Source organism: Perca fluviatilis, chromosome 11 (genome assembly GCF_010015445.1).
Source record: "Perca fluviatilis chromosome 11, GENO_Pfluv_1.0, whole genome shotgun sequence".
In the NCBI taxonomy this organism is placed as follows: domain Eukaryota; kingdom Metazoa; phylum Chordata; class Actinopteri; order Perciformes; family Percidae; genus Perca; species Perca fluviatilis.
This window is the reverse complement of record NC_053122.1, coordinates 34,485,563-34,506,245: the sequence shown is the minus strand read 5'-3', so window position 1 is coordinate 34,506,245 and position 20,683 is coordinate 34,485,563. Positions and strand designations below refer to the sequence as shown.

Here is a 20,683-nt window from a genome sequence, read left to right as displayed (position 1 = left end):
ATCCATGGGTGTTCAAATGCCTGTTGTGCAAAAAAAAAAAAAAGGGCTATATTTATTTAATCTGAAGATAATTCGTATCTGGGTCTCGTACTGTATATTTTATATAGACTAGACGGGGTTGACATTATGATTTGGGACAGAGAACAAATTCGACTAATGTCGGTGACACAGAAATGTTGTTATGTTTAGGAGAAAAGCGTGCATTTGGGTTTTCTGAACACAGAAAAAAGTATATAGGTTGGATACACATGAAAATGGAAATGGTAACATTATGGGCTCACAGTGAAGAATAGTCAACAATGAGCTTTGTACTCTCGGCTTTTGGTTGGCTGAAATGCATTCACTCCATAGCGCAATACATCCATTTTTTGTTCTAACAACCTCCTGTACAACCACAAATAAGGTTTTATGAAAACCAAAGTGGCTGAAAATTGTGGTTCAGTGCACAAAAAGAAAAAAACAAACCAAAAGGAGAGACTTTCAGGTTTAACTGAGAAAGTGAAGTGAAAGTTTCCCTCTCCGCTGCTGCTAGCTCAAGCCTCTGAGATGTTGCTGCTAATGTTAGTGAAGCGTGTTTGAATAGAAGACCCCCCTACGGTAAAAACACACACACACCTTCCCTACACCTGCCCTGAAGTCGCTCCCTTTTCGATGTTGCCATGGTTACTTTACAACCAGATTACACTCGCCTGGCAGGTGAAACAGCTCCACTGCACCTTCTGTGCCTGTAAAACAAAAGCAGAAAAAAAGAAACAATCATGTTAGGTGTGGCGTTTGGACTCAGCAAAACAAAAACCTCGGGATGTTGTGTGTGTTGTCAGGAATTTGAATATGCGTGTGTTGTTTTTACTGAGCCTGCTATATTATCACAGCCATATTAAAGCTCGCAGGCCTCTTGCTGTTGTACAGAAGACAGTCTTCTGCTGCTGCAGAGAGTGAAACTCCCACCGCAGTGAGGAAACAAGAACGCACACGCACATGATTAATTTATCTAATTCCTTGGAGGAAAGGCTTAACAGATATGTGACAGAAATACCTCTTCCTCTCTCACCTAAGAGCTAATTTGTCTCCACATGAGTAAGTCTATTCATCCTTTTCAATCTATTCATCTGTAAAGTGTGTGGGGGGGGGAGATGCTGTTGTGACAGTTTTTATCTTTAGTCAGCAGGGGTGCACATACAACTCCAGAGGAGGCAGAAATTGCCACTTTCTGGCCTAAGACTTTCATGTCACAAACATTTGGGCGAACCCAGACAAAGGAAGGTAAATTCTGTTCCACAAATAAAAAGGCAAGTAAGCTGAATTTAGGTTTATAATTAAACACATCGCCAATTTCCTCCCCCTCACATCCCTAGGTGCATAAAAAGTTGACAGAATACACCATCTGGTGCCACTAATAATCGTGTTCTAACCATGGTTCTAACAGACACTGGGTGAGATTATCACCTTCAGTGACAAAAAATAAATAGAGAAATTTGCGGTTGTTCCGCAGTCCAGATGTGCGGTGTGCCTCCACTACACCCCCGCGCAGCGACGTGAGCACGTAAAAAGCTTCACCGAGGCAGCTGCGTCAAGTCGGCCAGAGACAACCGTGTAGATACCGGAAAATAGATATTTGCTTCAAAATAAAAGTATGCCTTTTGACAAAAAAAAGCTAATTCAGTTTTAGCTTTAGTCAGGCACAAAAAATGCTATAAGCTATTGATTGACTAAACAATAACATATTCAACAGACAACTGATCAGTTGCAGTGTTGATAGGCAAATTTCAATCTTTTACCAATACTTCTATTTGCTAGGCACATATACATATATATACACACACATATACATATACATATATACATATATATATATATATATATATATATATATATATATATATATATATATATATACATACATACACACATATATATATACACACACATACATACATACATACAGACACATATACATATATACATACATATACACATACACACATATATATATATATATATACACGACCTTCCACTTCCACCGGATTTCACTTTTTTTCTGCCGGATGTCGGTTACCTTCTGTTTTGTTTGTGTTGGAATTTAAAACTCTGGTGGATTTATGAGTAATTGGTATTGGTATGGTAAATCCAGACAGCTAGCTAGACTATCTGTCCAATCCGAGTTTTCTGTTTCACGACTAAAACAACTTTTGAACGTACACATGTTCCACCAAAACAAGTTCCTCCCAACGGGTATTTTGCAGGGGCACCGTGCTTAGCTCCGCCCTAAATGTGATTGGTTTAAAGAAATGCCAATAAACCACAGAACGCAGAGGTGGAAAGAATACTTTACTGTGCTATAAGTAAAAGTAGGCTACTGGTACTTTAAAGACATTTTACTCAAGTAAAAGTACTTGTGTACAAATTAACTTAAATAAAAGGTAAAAAAGTAGGTCAGTTAAAGGTGCAGTAGGTAAGACTTCTAAAATTAACTTTCTGTCATATTTGCTGAAACTGACCCTATGTTCCAGTAGAACTACAAGAAGCAGGTCATTTAAAAAAAGAATCCGACTCCCCTGGCACCACCTCCAGCCTGTAGTGCGATTTGCAAAAATCCACCGCTCCCTGTTCAGATGCACCAATCAGGGCCAGGGGTGTCTAACTGCGTGTCAATCACTGCTCATGCACACGCATTCATTCTCCCTTGTGGGGAGGGACTTAGGAGACAGTTTGGGGCATTAGCAGAAAAGGGGGGCGGGGCTGAGAAGTTGTCGATGTTGACATTTTTTGGCCAAGTCCTGGATCTTCACAATCCTACCTACTACACCTTTAAAATGTACATGTCCATTCATTTTAACTATGCCGAGGTACAGCAATGCTAATCATAACACATAAGGACGTGATCCTTAATTTGATTGCGTTGTTGTTGTGCAATGTTCACTAAATACTAGGCCCATGCGGCCTGTCGTTCCGCACTCACTCAGCTGGTGAACGTAAACATTTAGGCTACAAGGTATATATCTCTTCTGCAGACACTCCTGCACCTTCTTCTCGGCTGCAGCTGACTTACAACTTTACATTTTCACTCTGTGTAACAGATGTGACTTGAAATGTAGCAAAGTACCGTACTGATAAAAAGTAGGCTACTTAAGTAAAATTAAAATCACAGATAAAAAAAAACAAACAAAAAAAAACAACTTTGTTACAGTAACGAGAGTGAATGCAATTTATTCCTTCCACCTCTAACATCGAGCAAGTTAAAAAAATATATTTGTCAGGAGTTGAAGAAGACCAAAAAAGAGCTAGCAAAATAGCTAATGTTTGGTTTGGTAGCATGTTAACAACAACAACCTGATTATCTGTTGGTATCATAGACTGTAAATATTAACAGTCCATGGTTGGTGTATCAGCCCAGTGATTCTGTGACCACAACGTGTTCCGTGGTGGTCAAAATCCTCTTAACACAACTTTAAATTGTACGTACTTACTCTGTGCCGTTTTGTCTTACTCATTTCAACCCCCTCTAACCGGAAGTTGTGTGTCCTCACTTCGTGTCTCTTGACACTGACCATTGAAGGAAAACGGAGCAGAAGAGCGAAACATGGCGACTTCGAACAATCCGCGGAAATTCAGCGAGAAAATCGCTTTGCATAACCAGAAGCAGGCAGAGGAGACAGCGGCGTTTGAAGAAGTGATGAAAGACCTCAGCATTACCCGGGCAGCGAGGGTAACGACACCGCTTCTTGTTTCCCCCCCCTCTACCTCTTTGGCGAGCTGTCAAATGTGCATTTGTAGCTCGAGCCGCACGCAGCCAGGGCAGCGTAGGTAAACAATAACAAACGACGCTTCCTGCAAGCTGTAGCCTTTTTCTACCACGACTGACAACCAACAGAGCTGGCAGGAGGTAACAGTCCTGTAATATGGATATGAATGACAGGGACCCTCGTCCAAAGAAAAAGTTATTAACGTTACATTTTTTTTTGTCCCACGCAAGTGGAAGGCAAAGGGGCGTGCATGCGTATTTGACAGCGCGCGCCCAACTGCAGCGATGATTTTCTCCTCGTCTCGTGCTTTCTGAGAAGAGGCGATTAGACAAAACGATGCTATGTGACCTACTATTTTAGAAATATACATATATTTAGTAATGTTACATAATTCGTAGCGTATGTGTTATGTATGGTAGTGACATATGGTGATGTGTGTGCTCCGTGGCTTTGTAAACTTGTCTGACAGGTCTTCAGGCCCGTGTGCACTGCAAGATGACATACATTTACACTATAGATGAAGGCTCGCAGATTGTGTGGCAATGTAAGCCACATGCAGCACAGGCCTCCAAAATAAATCCTTGGGAGGCAGGGCTTCAGTAGTGTGACTGCTGCTGGGTGAAAGCACGATGGGTAGACAGACAGCAAAACATGCAGCCGCTGCATTGCGTGTATATGCTTTAACTGCCATAGACAGACTATACAGCGAAACAGCAGCTACTGCAGTGTGTTTGTGTATGCTCGTATTTCATCTCTGTCTTAAGACTGCAAATTTACTCTGGCCAACAGGCTAAAACAACAAACAACTCTTCCATAGGTCTTTTTTTCCACAAAAGACATTTTGACATGTCCCAGTAAGAAAAGCACAGGTGTAATTAATAAAATGAATGATTTTTTGCTTTGGTTTCAGGGTCCTGGAATTGTGCATAACAGCTAGTTCATGTTATTAGCAGCACATGTGCTTCCCCAACTATGACAAGTCAAAATGTCTGCTGTGAAAAAGGCCTGTTTAATGAAGCTTTAGCAGATGTGTGGATTCTTACTATTTGTATGACTACCGCGACTTATTGAAACTGCAAAAATGTAATTTATTTGTTGAATTTTTCTATAGACTAATTGATGTCTCAGTTGCATCAAAACTAGCATGTTATCAGAATCCGAATCAGATTTGATGGCCAAGTGTAGTTACATACACAAGGAATTTGACTTTGGTAGGTGTTAACTCTCTATACATTCAGCAAATAGACGTGTAGTAGTAACATACTGTACAATAGAGACAACAATATACATATAGGCATATCAACATAATATATAAAAGTACAAACATACAAATAAGACATAATATCAAGACAAGTACACATGGAGTGGGATGTAAAGTGCAAACAGTAATAGTGCAAAGTAGTGTGCAAGATGCATATTGGAATGATAAGCATGTAATGTGTAGGGAAGTGGGTGAGTGGCCAAAGTGGGGATGACCCCACTTATCAAGTGTTCAGTAGAGTGATAGCAGTGGGAAAGAAGCTGTTGTCTGGTTGTTTTTGTGCGCAGGGATCTGTGGAGCTTGCTATATATTATACATATGTATTTCAGAATACACGTCTACACATGTTAGTCAGAGAGGTTAGGTGATATTGTCGTAGATTATGTTTTCATTGAATGCGTTGACAAATGGTAGGGAGCTCTTGTCTCAGCCAAAGTTAGACGTGTGGAAAGTGGGCCCCTGGTTTAGAGTTTCATCCCTTTTCACCCTGTCCCCTCCCTCTCCCCTTCAGTCTCTCTTCTCTTTGTACCTGTCTTGCTGTGGTTGAAAGATTTTGGATTGTACTCTTCCTGATCCTGAAATGTTACAACAAGTAATCCTTTTGTCAACAGAGTAGATATGGTTGTGGGTAAAGAGATGCACTCTGAGGTCGGAGGCTTATCAAAATACACCAGTGATGCAGGCGTAGTAATTGTTATTATTAGATTTTCTGCCCTGCCAACAGTGAGCAGTGGGCTTGCATGAGACAATGTAATTGAGCGGTCACGGGTTCTCTAATGGGAAATGGAACTGGAGGTCGTTTGGAAATAAACAGTTGTAAGACTTTAAGGAGTCTGCTTTTTGTAATTTCAACCATCTCTGACGTGCATTACTTGCCACTAAAGTTTTCACATGTAAAAGTCATGAAATTCACGTTGCACTGCTGTGATGACTGCTGGAAATGTAGCAGCCTGCGTCAAACTTTGGCAGAAGACATCCAGCGTTTATCTCAGACTGGTGGTTGATAAAGAAAACATCAATAAGCATGGTGGTTTCAGTGTTGCCGTCTGTAGAACGCAACCACACAATTAATATGTACTTACATGGGAATAATTTTGGATTACCATAACGGTGCAGTATTTTGCATTTGTTTTTGCAGTCATTAGTAATGCTTTTATTGACTCCATCTTGTTGTTGTAGTCTTATGGTGTGTTTTATAGCCACTTTATTGTTTTTTTCTGTCGCTGGAGCCTGAACTTTCCATGTCTGAGAAACAGCCGTATGTATTCCTTTGTTCACATGATGGCATCTTGTCTTAACATGGTGTTGTTCTGCTTCCAGTTACAGTTGCAGAAAACTCAGTACTTGCAGCTGGGACCCAACCGTGGGCAGTACTATGGAGGTTCTTTGCCAAATGTCAATCAGCTTGGAAACAGCGCTATGGATATGTCTTTCCAGGTGAGGGATTATTTGTGTTTTCTTAATTATTTTGCAACTTTTCAGCAACAATTTAAATACTGTGTAGATGAAGAGTGCATTTGCATTGCATGTTGGCGAATGAACATTTTATTTGTTTTACAGTAATCCTCCACAGCTGTTTCATATAAATTAATATCCACTGCGCCCATCTCCGTGGCTGAGTAATATCCTGCAATATTTATTCAACCCGTGGCCGCACTATAAAAATGTTTCTATTTGATTTGCTTTTTTAAACAGCTGGTTAATGAGATCCTTGTTTCCCGAGATAAATACTCTGCTACACAGGGAGTGACATACTTACTGTTTACATATGCAAGCAACAAGAGCACTTTGCATAGAATAAATATCAGAAGGCAGAGTAAATATATCAACCCACAGTCTACAGTAGGTGTCGGTTGGTGGACCACACTCTCCTCTACATAGCTCTATGTCAAAATAACATCTTTAGTGCATCTTTTAACTAATTAACACGGTGTCCAAAGTCTTGAGAAAGACAATTCAACCATAACTTTATACATTGCTGATATTGCTATTTCTGAGATAAAGCAACGATGTGCCGTGTTACAGCAAAAGTAAATAGGCTATATTTTCTGTGGAAGGAGCCACAGGTTTGTGTTCCTCGTCTCTAAAGGCCCTGACACACCAACCCGATTATCGGCCGTCAGACGCGAGGTCAGTGGTTCAACTCATCTTCGACTCATTTTGTTTGCTGTGCGTTGCGGGGGGGGGGGCCAAAACATGTTGAATCGGAAGGCGGGCAGTCGGACTCAATGGGCAATCTGATTGGTGGAGCAATAACCCGGAAATGACGAGCGGAATGTGCGTGACTAATGCCTCTCAAAATCTGACGAAAGTCTTTTAAACTGACCTCTGTCGATCTGAAATGAAGACCGATTCAGCAACTGCACGGCCTATTTCTCGCTTAAAATGTTTTCAGAAACACGTATCGGTGAACTATCTTCGTAAAATACGAGATCGTATTCCGAACGAGCCGCCATTATGCCCGGTTGTAAAATCCGGGCGCAGCTAGACCCACGTGACGCGTTCGTCCAATCAGCTGCTGGTTTTAATTTTTTGGGCGACAATACAGATTAGCGCCGCCTGCTGTTATGGAGACGAATTACGTCTCGTGCACGCGCAGAGCGTACGCTCAATCGCTGTCGCTTTGGTGTGTTCCGAGGCACTTTTTTTGACCAACTCGGGGAGGCAGTCAGTCCGCCTTTTCTGCCGAAGGTCAGCCATCGGGTTGGCGTGTCAGAGCCTTAAGACACATTCAGTGAAAATGGCAGGGAAGTTAAGAGAAACACAGTGTTTTTTAAATGAATTATTTCCGATAGTTGTTTCAAAGACAGAAGCAACTGTCAGCAAAATATTTGAAGTGAAAATAATAAGCTTATGAAGTTAAAATGACAAATTATTATTGGCACTTTCTAAATGTGGGGGGAACTTTGAAATTGCGTAATAATGAATATTTTAAAAATGAAAAGAAGGAAGATTTGAAGCTTGTGACAATTACAGGTCCTATTTCAACCGGCTTTCCTTCATTAAAAAAAATATCATCCTTGTTATAGTGTGCAATCTGCATAATGGCCACACTTTTTGTGCATCACATAACACATGTTATGTCCAACCTAAATTGTGGAAAAAGTGGTTGAGCCAGTTGAAATCAAGCTATTCTATTCACATTCCACATGGTATTTCCAATGCTGGGAACTAACACACTAAGTTTTATTTATCCTTTATTTTAGTTTTTATTGTTCCTTGTGTAGCATACATGCTCATCTAGCACTGCAGTGCACTAGGGCAGAAATCCTTTGTCCTACATATCTTTATGTTTCCATTGCCATCCTTTGGTAAAATAAATGTATACATATATTGTCTTTGAGATGCATGTGTGGAAAGAGACAAAGTAAAATATAATGACATCAATTTATTGACATCAGCTTGATAAGCCCTTTTTATTTTACTTGTGTAGAAGAAATATGATTCTGTGGGGACAGAGATATAAAGTTAAATCTCACTGAGAGCCTCCCATTGACAACCTAAAAAAAAATCAATAAGGGACTTATTTAGATTTTTCTGCAGACAGAGGATGGTGGGAGTTAGGACAATTGTTTCCCTGTCAAGGCTCATTTCCTCCATGAATCAGCTGATGAGTAATGGCCCGTGCAATTCTTACTCAAGAACATACTCATATAAACAGAATGAAATGGGCACATTCCAGATCTTCATTTTTAGTTTCACATGCATTTTCCAATTTTCTATAGTCACTATAGAGCACTACATTGCCCTGAGTGCCAGGGAATGATGTGTCACCTTTTTCAGCCCTTCTGAGTTTGCAGGTATGAGTTAATAATATTGTTTCCTGTCTTTGTTTGTCAGAATTCAGGACTGGACACGAATAGATCGACGCGACACCACGGGCTGGTGGACAGAGTCTACCGGGACCGGAGCCGCATCACATCCCCCCACCAAAAACCCCTGTCTATTGACAAACATGGACGCCAGATATCCTTTAATACTGTCTGTTTATTACGCTGTTCATTAGGGGTGGGACTCGCCAGAGGACCCACGATGCCATATTATCACCATACGGTATTATTGCGATATTCTGCGATATATTGCAATTTATTACTTTTTTTCCAAATTCAAATTATGTCCCCAGAGAAAAAACGTTGTCAACATCTGTTTTATCTAAAAAAAATGTAATCTCACTTTACATTTTATTATTCTAGTAGCGAAATGTGCAGATTTCCAGTCTCCAGCTGTATTTTCTTAACCTGCGATCTCACGTTGACAGCTGTCCATATGGTTCAGTGTATCTGTCACCACCCCCCGATACCAGCTGGAGGAGGTAAGACAGCCCCTCAGGATGAAACCCCGTCCCTGCATGGCTGGTTATCTTTAGTGTTTACTCTTTTAATTATGATCCTAATAAAGCCCTCACACAGCCTGCCCTGATAATTCTGACTTGTACCACACTGCTATGCACTGAATTGCGTTTTTGCCTCGATGATAGAAGATGCAGGGTCAGAGTGATACAAGACAAATTGGGAACATAACACAAGACTAGGGGTGGGTAACGCCATTTGATTCAATTATCAATTGTATTTGGGATATTTCATTTACAAAACCAATTTTGCTTGGATATGAAAGAGATTCTCAGAGAACTAATGCTGGATCCTAACCTGGTACATTAATTAAAAATTCTATTTAACATGAATACACTACAGCAGTCAACACAAAGAGTTGAGTTTTGAGTGACCAGAATTCTTTTTATTTTAGGGTATGGTTCAAAGACTGTATATACTGTACCTAAAGCTCATCATCTTGCCATGCTAGTGCCTTGCTTTGGAGCATTAGTTAGCCCCCTCCCCATCTAGTTTAATATGATACAAAAATGTTTACACTCGCTTTAAAAGAGAACGTCTCAAAGACAGCAATGTTGGCCGAGGTCGCCAGCAGTCACGCGGGTTAAATGATCCATTTTGAGATTTTTATGAATCTGTATCAGCTCATTCAAATGGAGGTTGATTTGAATTTGAAAATCGATTTGTTTTAAACCCAGCCCTACACAAGACAGTTTAAATCCTTGCTGATTTATGAAAACATATTGCATAATCATAAACAGTTAGCGACCTACTTTTACAGATTTAAACGCTGCATTTCGATTTTAATCATAATCTATTATAAAATACCGGATCGCATTCAGATTATTCCAGATTCTTGTGTTAAAAATCAAACATTTGATACAGTTGTGTGACAGCTGCGCATTACATTATCTTAAAAATCTGTCAGCATGACTAAATATACAGTATTTGTTAGTAAGATATTAAAATACAATGTATACACTGTGATTTAAACAAAAAAAATTTAATTCTTGTGCTGCAGGGCAAACTCTGACTCAGCACTGCACCAGAGTACATTGACTCCTGTCCAGCAGGTCTCTTTCATCGGAGGATCACAGGAGCTCCAGCCAAAAAGAGGTAGCCATTATCTTAATGGGTTTTCATTTTAAAGTTGTTCATTTATAACCTTCATGAAGTCAGGATATGTAAGAACATGCTCAGTAACATGATATTCATTAAATATAGACCTGTGGGTTGAGATACGTAAGTGTTAAACTGTATTACAATAAGATCATATTGTAGAAACTGAGCTGTTAAACAGGTCTGCTTCTAATGAGTCAGCTCTGAACCAGACTGCTCAGGTGTTTTTCCCATTTATTATCTGTGGGTGGGACTATTTTGTTGTCAGCCTTTTTCTTTTTCGGGGTATTTTGCTGCGGTCTCCTGGCGGTCCAGTCGAGTGCCCTCCAGTCTGTGATGAAAGGGTCTGAATGTGCCTTTGAAGGCAGAGGAGGAAAATCAGACAAAGACAAAGTTCTTCCAAGTGTCTGGTGAATTTTACTGCTAATGGCTGATTATTTCAAATTCAGGAGCACTTTGATTGAATTTGTATAAATCTGACACTTTTTTTCTTCTTTTTTAACCAAGTATTTATTTTTTTTGTCTTTTAACTTACTTAATGTCACATTTATTGTCTCCTTTTTTTCCTTCCTTCCTTCCTTCCTTCCTTCCTTCCTTCCTTCCTTCCTTCCTTCCTTCCTTCCTTCCTTCCTTCCTTCCTTCCTTCCTTCTTTCCTTCCTTCCTTCCTTCCTCCCTTCCTTCCTATTTTCTTCTTTGTCCTTTTTGTTTTGCATTCGAATACGACTTGGTCACGTTAACCGAGGACATGCGGGCTGTGATTATTATAAGCTCAAACAGTCTGGACATCTGTAAACCCAAGAGACTAAGGAGATTATTTGTTGTTGTTGTTAATTCTCCATCTCTCCAGTTCTCCTGCTCACTGTACCAGGGGCTGAAGCAATTAAACAAGAGGTTGATGAAGATGGACAAAACCAGAACTGGGATTGCAAAAAGGTGGAACTCCTACACATGCATACATGTTTTTTCTATCAGTTTTTATCTGTGGTTTGCACAATACTCTAGTTGTAAAATCTTATTTTTTTTCTTCTCTATAGAACATTTCAAGGTCCAAGCTCTGCAAAGTTCCAGGGATCCAGTAAGTATTTTACTGGTTTTCCTGTGTGGAACTGGTGTGAAGAAATGTTTTCTTAAGTTCCTATCTTGGATGGTGAAGTGATAAATGGCAATTAAGTCTGCACAGGCAGCTTCAAACTAAGTGCATATTTACTCACATCAGATAAACAAGTATGAATACAACATAGCTTTAAATTAAAGCCATCTGTAATCAAACATCATTTTAATTTACTTTGACAAAGTAATAAGAGAGCGGAGCCAAAGCATTTGCAAAAGTACCACTGGCCAAATGCACAATGTCCAAATATCTCTGTTGTTTGTATTGGACAACATTTCCTTGTGTAGTTTAGTGAATCACATAAGATACTCAGTGTTTAGGCTTCTGTTCTTCCATTTCGTCACTGACATTAGCCAGCTGAGTGTATTAAATCTTGTCGTCGTTAATGAGTTCACTGCGGCCGTCTGCTTTCTGCAGCATATTCCCGTCTCCGGAGCAGCAGTTGACCACTTCACTAAAGCCAGCAGCCCACAACACTGGCGGTTCTCTGCCTGACCTGACCAATATCCAGTTTCCTCCTCCGCTTCCCACCCCGCTCGACTCAGATGACGCAGTGGCCGCCTCGTTCAGCTCTTCCAACAGCACGCACGCCCTGGCTAACACGCAAGGTAACACCACCGACAGTGGTCTGCTCACATTTAACTTAGAAAACCTCAGATTTTCCCATAGTTATGTGCAGGATATTAATGACTTTTCGTTTCGACATTAAGCACTCTCTGGTGCCAATATCTCTAAGACTCTGTATGTGTTTTTATAAACTCTTTCCTCGTGCCGTTTTCTGTGTGCTGGGTAGGAGTGAACACCTCTCAGCCCACAGTAACCATGGAAATGCAGCCTGAGCAGGACGACATGGTTCCTCTCATCCTGAATGCAGGAGACTCCCACCAGCACCAGAACCTGCAGCTCTCCCCAACATCTCCACCTCTCACCCTCTCTCAGGTACAGCCTGGTCTCTGACCTGACCTGAGTCAATGCATCAATCATTCAAGCTTACTTGCTTATTGAATGTTTGATTGAATTTATCTGAGACAATTCCTAGCGAGTTAGGGTTATGAGGTTAAGTTCCTGGTGTAGATAAATGCCCAGAAAAAGCCATTTCTCATTAGGTAGGTATCAAATAATTGATTTTAAAGATTGATGTGTAGCATATAGAGGGGAACTCACTCAACTGTGCAGGAATACATGCATTTCCCAGAGAGCATCGGAACCTCATATCTTGTATGTTGCTATGCTCCGCCCCAGGCGGCCATCAACGCCATGAACCTTGAGCAGCAGCTGGCCCAGTATGCCTTCTTCAACCAGCAGCCGTCGTCCCAGACCCACCAGAGCCAGCAAGTGAGTTTCCCAGCAGCACTCTATTCATCACTTCCTTAATTCTCGCATTCACAACTATACAGTTTAACTACTCCCTGAATTACATGCAATATTCTTTTTTATTTGTCCAATTACTGCAGTATTTATGCAAAAACCAAAGTGGTTACATTGGAAAGCTCGATTTTACCAGTCACTGTAAACAATAGTCCAATTGGAAACCAATGTTTTAAACATGGAAAAAATGTCCTCTTTGCACATCTATTCATGCTTAATGGGGTTTATTATCCCCAACACTGTGCATTGCAATTTTCCTGTTAATCTGCTTCATTTCAGTCATTCATGAACGGCCAGAGTAAGAATGACAACATCCAGATTGAATAAATTAGTAAAATAAACAACATCTGATATAAATGGTTTTTTTTTAAAACAGGCTCCCTGCTGTTAATGAAGATGATGTGTCCTGACCCTAGTAATACTTTTATTAATCCAAAGAAAGGGCAGAAAAGTCTGTTACTAAAATAAAATACTTTAAATATTAAATGTTCAATTTAGTTTCAAATTATCAGCAGGGCACATAGCTATAGTATAGCCATAGTCATGTTTCTTGTAGAGTTTCGGTTGAACCTGAGCAGACACTACTCTGTGTTACAGTCACGTGCAGAGTTCCCACCAGAAAACAGTTTTGTAAAAAATGAAAAGCAAATATGATTCTGCAAATCCATTAATTTGCCTCGGTGCTGTGGAAACTCTAAAGAACCCCCCCTCCCCCCCGATTAAGATTTGCTCTGATGTACAGCAACAGTTCATAAATGAATAATTCAAACATGATTTGTTGAGTAAAAATAAGGTCTCTATGATGTCTTACTCTGAGTAATGTTATGTTTTCTTAATACAGTTATCGGCATTTGAGCGTAATACAAATTCTAATATGTTATTTAATATTCGTTTTGACATAAACACATAATGTAAACACCATTTGTAGATAGGATTCCTCAAAGATATTTATTAAAGTGTTGTGGCAAACACATGTCCAAGATATGAAGGATATTTGACAGTTTACTGATGAACATCATTGTCAACAACGATACATATAAGATTACAGTAGAATTTGAACAGTAAACCACTGGAAAATGAATTAAGCTGTAAGGTCCTAATATACTGTACAGTACATTACATAATAATGCAGCCTGTAGCCATTTATGTATTGTTAATTAGTTCTACATATCAGTAAATAGACTATAAAAGCAGATACTGATGTACTTAATCTGTGATAAGCCAGCATTAAAACATATAAAGTGATACTTGATGACTGCACGATGTCTGTATCCATTAAGACCCCGCTCTTTATTTCCCAGCAGACAGGTCTGGTCCAGCTGCAGTCCTCCGTGAACTGCTGCTCCACGTCAGACAACCAGACATCGTCACAACATGACATGACCATGGACATGAACACGGTGAGCATTGGGCGCGTCTGTTCACATCAGTGTATCGCAGTGATGACTGGTTCTTCCTGGCTGCTTCTCGTGTCTTTCCTGAAAGACACGAGAAAGACAATGGCTGAAAGACAATGGCTTTTTCCCGAAAATGCGTCTTCAGATGGCTTCAACGTGTGTGTTGATCTCGACGATACACGCTGCCTTGCCAAAGTACTCGGGCTCATTTTTTTGTGATATAAAGTTCTTTTTTTCTTTTTTTTCTTCAAAGTGCAGTCATTTTGGACAATGTAAGTTGTATAGCGATCACTAATATAAAAAAAAACTAAACAAAACTGTACTGTATACTTAAACACAAAACTTTACAGTCTTTAAATTATGATCTTTTTTACTTTGCAAAAACTCCTGAATTAATGAAATAAAGCAAAAATGTGCAGAACATCAAGGAATCTAAATGCTTTTGCAAGGCCCTGCACATCCTGCAGATCTTGGCTCTCGCTGATCTTCTTCTGCTTCCACTCTCTTGGTCCCAGTGTGTGGGGTCAAGTGACACATTGCGAGGTTAGATCTAACTTTCTGTTAATGTAACCACGAATACCAGACTCATGGAACAGTTCTCTAGCCTATATAGAGATGGTTTTAGATGTTTGCCTCCATTCCTAAGCTGTAGACTTGAGGTCTAAAGCAAAAACACACCATAGCAAGATAATGGAAAATACTCCACTACATAAAGTTTCTTGAGAGTTCAAACAGGTCTGTTCCAGACATGATCATTGCACTAGTTTATATCTGTGTCTAGAGACCTTGAACTGCTTTATCACTTCTCTATTTCATGCTACCAATATTTTTGTATCTTATCTATCTATGAATAGATTAGGAATGTGGTGGTTTGAACTCCTGTTGGCTTTGGAGTGATAAGAGATTATCAGTCTCGTTAGATACACCTCTACATCTGAGTGACTTGATAGTTTATCTGTTATTTACTGTGATAGTAACCTTGCTATTTTTTTATCCCACAGTTATGGTCGTGGATCGCTCAAGTCAAGTTGATATTGTGATCAGAATATACACTGCTGGTTTTGTATTAGTGTGTGCAAATATTCTTCTATTGATTTTGTTGGCTGAGCAGATTGAAAAGAGCAGATATGAGAGAACAGAACAGAACAAAAAGGGAGATGCTTCTCTCTGATCCTCCAGTGTTACAGTATTGTGGAGCCTAGCTTGGATTGCTGGCAACATTTTTCCTCTCCTAATTAATCCCCTGTAGTTTTCTCTGTTTCTCCCAGATCTTTTTCAGTATTATTAATGCATTGACGTGACATGCTGTGGTACATGGTGTGCACTACTGTAATGCATTTTTTAATGGTATTTCAGCATTAGATGCTAGTGTGCTGGCCATTAAAAACAGTGAATCAATATTTTAGTGATTCCTCAGTCAGGGTACCTGCTGTTTATGAGTTCCAGCTGATCTGATGCTGCTGATAAACTGGCTAACCCACAGAATACAAGCACCAGGCATACAAATAACAAAGCTCCATATCCAGAATGAGCACAGTGAAACACACACACACACACACACACACACACACACACACACACACACACACACACACACACACACACACACACACACACACACACACACACACACACACACACACACACACACACACACACACACTCCAATAAAGAATGAGAGAATGTGAATAACTCCAACGTATCCTCTTGTATCAGGCCTCCTCCCTCCAACAGTACCGCAGTAGGGTCGGATCCTCTGCCAATCAGTCTCCAACCTCCCCTGTCTCCAATCAAGGCTTCTCACCTGGAGGCTCGCCTCAAGTAAGGGCGTGTGAGCCAGCGAGCTGCTGGCTCGCTCTGTTTAAACGTCACCGTCCCCTGCATCGTAGTCCTGTGGTAATCTTTGCCGAGTAGGACTCTGTGGCTGCACCCACACCCCCATCCCTCCTACAGCTGCTTGTATTGTGTTGACATTAGCAGATCTGGGCAAAGAAAAATAAAAAATAAATCAAGTATGTATGTCAGTTTATCTCAGGCACTTGAGCAACACGTTACAGATTTACGATAGTTCTTTACCCGTTTACTTACTTTTGCTTCTACGAATCTGGAAGGGGGGAAAAAGGACAAAGATCATGTGGACAAGAGGATCTCCTCATATCAATATGTAGCTGTAGAGCTTTTTCACAGCTGACATTTGAATGTGTCATAGCAGGAAATTCACCGGTGTTTTCTCTCAGTGGAAGTTAATAACACGCCACCATAATCATTGTTCTTGATTACACTTGTAAGTAACATTTGTTTATTTGTTCATGGTCTTTAACTGATTGTGGTTTTCATGCTATGACATGATAAAAGGAAGTCAAGCTTAACATTGTCAAGTCTTTCAGGAAATATTCTTGATAAAGATAAAACTAAATAGGAAAATAGCATTTCACAATTTATATATATTTTTTTTTAAACCATGGAATGTATGCAATATGATTACAGTAATAGATGGTAACATAAAGTAGTGCCTCTTTGCCCAGATCTGACCAGCAGTCTCTTTAAACACGCCGTGTCGTTGATGTGTTGTTATGTAGCTGTGTCCCTGACCTTCCTTCTCTGCTGCTTTTGTGGTATTTGCGTCGCATCTCCACTGTTACCTCCCCAGTCTTGCTGTATCAGACTCTGTATCGGAGTTTGTTTGTATTTTATGTTCATCAGATCTCTGTTTATTTTGGTCCCACACCAGCATGGGCATTTAGGAAGGGGAGATGGTAATCTTACCCCGGAGCTGCTAATCACTCCCATGGTTGAATCTCAACAAACTGAACCTTGCTTGCAGGGTTGTGCTTTATAAACTAAACACACCCTAGGTAAACACGGATCAGGGTTGTTAATCTGCGTCGGACACGGCATAAGCATTTGAGATTTGAAAACCTGGTAAGGCAGCGGTACTGTAAGTCGTTAACTGCTAAAGTGCTTTTGGAAAACACGTTTAAATGTACACTATGTTATTTTGGATTTAGTACTCAAGCAAAGAGTAAGGTAGCATTTTAAATAAGCATTTGCTTCTACTGAATTGTAAATGTGACTGTGTGTTTTTGAGATGCAGATAAATGTGGCAAGTTAGTGTGTGTGTGTGTGTGTGTGTGTATATGGATTTTATTTTGACATGTCTGTCCTACTGTTTGCTTACTCAGTTTTGTGTCCTGAGCTGAAGTGGCTCTCTCGTAGTGCCAAGGTTATCCACGGGCTAAAACACAACTGACAGGCTGTGTGCTCTATTATGCTGCTCTGCCCTGTGGGGACATGTGCAGCGCACACAGATAATTTGGTTTTGAACTAGGAGGAGCACGGGCTGAGAATATGATCCAATTACTTATACATTAAGAGGCCACGATGAAATAGGAGAATTTCTGTCGCTGGTTCAGTGAGGACACTCAAATGAAAATCTCAGAAGAGAATTAGCTTGCACTAGATGAGTCAGTGGAGGGAGAATAAAGTCACAAAGGGGATTATATTTTCAGCGATTCCCTTTATTTCATGTGAATTTCATTCCATTTGGTTCGTGTTAATTAAAACACCAAGGCCAGAAGGCAGCAGAGGAAGCTCCTATAGAAGGAGCTGCCTTTTGTTATGGAATTGTACTTATTCCTGTAATTAAAACTAAAATCCCTTTTTATGTTTTCATTTGTTTGCTCATTCATCCATGCGTTTAGTTCGTTATTTCTTACCTCCCCCAAAGACGTTATGTTTTGGTTTTGTTTGTTTGTCTGACAGCAGGATTACAGAAAAACCACAGGCCTGAATTTCACAAAGCTTGGTGGAAGGGTGTAACATGGGCCAAGACAGAACCCATTACGTTTTCGAGCAGATCCAAATCACGGGCGGATACACTAATTCTTTTTCACTTTGGTTAACTTTGTGATTTTAAATTAGCAAACTCATAACAAAAAAAAATACATTTCCAGATGTTATGAGGTGATATTAAGCACTTTGTTGTTCCAGCACTGTAGCTGCTTTGACTGTGTCTTTTTCATATTTCACATTTTATGTTTAAGCCTGGATAGATAATGTTCACAGTTGATGGCTCGGCACTAGGTTTTTTTTGTTTTTTTTTGCAGAATCTTAATAAACAGATGTGGCCTGTTTGTTGTTGCAGCATAACTCCATACTGGGCAGCGTGTTTGCAGACTTCTACGACCAGCAGCTCCCGTCCATTCAGGCCAGTGCTCTCTCACAGCAGGTACAGTCTGTCTGTGGCAGACAAAAGCCTAAATGTCCATGTTTAGTTCTGCTCTCAACCTGCTCTTGCTTTGGAGCCTTTACGTGTTAGATGCAGCAGTTGTGATGTTTCTTTTCTGTTGTGATTGCCAGTTGGAGCAGTTCAACATGATGGAAATCCCCATCAGCTCTGACAGCCTGTATAACCAGACCTCCACCCTCAACTACTCCCAGGCACTTATGATGGGTTTGACTGGCCATTGCAACCTTCAGGACTCGCAGCAGCTGGGCTACAGTAGCCATGGCAACATCCCTAACATCATTCTCACAGGTGCTGCTTCCACATATCATGTAGCTCACTTTAAAAGGTGCCGTAGGTAGGATTGCGAAAATCCAGTACTTAGCCAAAAAATGTGAACATCGACAACTTCTCAGTCCCTCCCCCTTTTCTGCTAAAGCCCAAAACAGTTTCCTAAGCCCCTCCCCCCTAGCCTTGGTAAACCCTGACGAACTTCCGGCAAACGACTGTGGCGCCCTGCTGCTTTTGTTAAAACCCTTTTATAGAGATTTCCAAAATCCCACATCAGAATAAAGCTTGTGCTTCAAATTTGCTTGTATATCTTGATATAGTGACAGTTTCTCTGATACTGTGACAACAAGAACTAAACCTAAACTTATAACATAGGAATCACCATCCTGACAGAGATTTCAACAATCCACAGTTGCCTTCCCAAGAAGCCGGAAAAAAAGAAGCAGTATAAAAATATTTTTTTTGGGGGGGGGAATCTATACGAGTGGGACTGTCAAATGTATCGTCAGTGACAGTTACAGCAACAACAAAAGAAATCAACCTATTCAAATTATATGTAACCAGATTTTTACCCTTCAGTTGTTTGTGACAATTAGCAGTGTCTGTTGTTAGTGGAAATGTGTCATTAAGATGTCAAGCGTCCTACATAATCAAATCATAACCCAGACACATCAGCATTCTGTCTCTTCTCGCTGCCGTGGATTTCTTTTCTAATTTTAATCAGGGAACCAGCCCCGTAAAAAACCTCACAGAGATAAACTCTGGTGGATTTCTGAGGACTCTGGTTAACCGCTCCTCAGATCTCTGCAGGGTCAATCCAGACAGCTAGCTAGACTATCTGTCCAATCAGAGTTTTCTGTTGCGCGGCTAAAACACGCTTAGCACCGCCCAATACGACTGTTATTGGTTTAAAGAAATGCCAATACACCAGAGCACGTTTTTTTTCCTCCCATCCCGGAATGCTGTGTGGACTCACCAGACCCTCCTCCGCAGTGCTGTGGAGGAAGGTCTGGCAATGCGAGACTAGTATTACTAATGCCTTTTTAACTACTACTTTTTGAATTGCTGTCTTACTTCTGCTCAGTGAGCGGAGAGTCTCCCCCCAGCCTGCCCAAGGACCTGACTGGCTCGCTGTCCACAGATGTCAGCTTCGATGTCGACTCTCCGTTCCCGCTGGACGATCTGAAATTCGACCCGCTGACGCTCGATGGCCTGCACATGCTCAACGACCCGGACATGATCCTCGCTGACGCCGCCACAGAGGACGCGTTCCGCCTTGACCGGCTCTAACCACACCACCACCACATGCTCATGCACAGGTGTGTGAATGCTGCTGCCCTGGGGAGGAGCGTGGGGGTTCGCACCAGAGAGGATAAAACCCAAACGGAGCAGATTTCTGCAGTGTGCTGGTCGAGACCTCTTCTGGGCAGAGCATCGCCTCCACACCAACCAACCCAATCAAAACCCCACAAGAGAGCTTTTAAAATAAACATGCGATGTAATGTTTTTAAAACCGGAAAGATGGTTTACGACTGATGACACTCATGTTATGGTATGAATGATGTTCGTGTTTCTGTCACTACTTTTTGCGTGCGCAAATGGCACATTCGATTTTAAATTTATTTAGATGCTTAGTTTTCGTTTCGAGGGAGCTTGATGGAAATATCATGAGGGCGGTCTCTTATTCTCCATCGGTGACGGACTAAACCAAGTCTGCAGAGCAAACCCAGAACAATCTACCTGTCACACCCCTGTTAATACAGAGTAGCTTTATGACTCAGAGGAAACACCTGTCAAGTTTGACCTCCCTCCATGCCAAGCTGGTTGCTCTCAGTAGTA

The 20,683-nt window shown here is 40.8% G+C and overlaps 1 protein-coding gene and 1 long non-coding RNA gene across 7 annotated transcripts; one reads left to right on the top strand and one right to left on the bottom strand.

Moving 5' to 3' along the window:
* The first annotated feature begins 3,553 nt into the window (after positions 1–3,553).
* Positions 3,554–20,195, top strand: crtc1a (CREB regulated transcription coactivator 1a). 5 transcript variants are annotated; one of them, XM_039814833.1, is made up of 15 exons: positions 3,554–3,706; positions 6,325–6,441; positions 8,845–8,970; positions 9,255–9,316; positions 10,354–10,448; positions 11,300–11,385; positions 11,487–11,527; positions 11,981–12,171; positions 12,357–12,502; positions 12,836–12,898; positions 14,233–14,331; positions 16,045–16,149; positions 18,473–18,556; positions 18,688–18,865; positions 19,929–20,195. In XM_039814833.1, exons 1-15 carry the CDS (start codon positions 3,581–3,583, stop codon positions 20,132–20,134), a joined length of 1,725 nt encoding a protein of 574 aa, XP_039670767.1. In that variant the 5' UTR covers positions 3,554–3,580; the 3' UTR covers positions 20,135–20,195. The 5 variants fall into 5 exon arrangements, with proteins under 5 accessions (XP_039670767.1, XP_039670766.1, XP_039670768.1 ...); XM_039814832.1 differs by having other exon boundaries at positions 12,806–12,898; positions 14,236–14,331; XM_039814831.1 differs by having other exon boundaries at positions 3,581–3,706; positions 12,806–12,898.
* Positions 13,869–20,031, bottom strand: LOC120567793. Of its 2 annotated transcripts, XR_005640612.1 has the most exons (4): positions 19,919–20,018; positions 16,417–16,432; positions 16,133–16,310; positions 13,869–14,409 (listed from the first exon to the last, which is right to left on the bottom strand). It is a non-coding gene; the product is annotated as an uncharacterized LOC120567793 (long non-coding RNA). The 2 variants fall into 2 exon arrangements; XR_005640613.1 differs by lacking the exon at positions 16,417–16,432 and having other exon boundaries at positions 19,919–20,031.
* Positions 20,196–20,683: the final 488 nt, after the last annotated feature.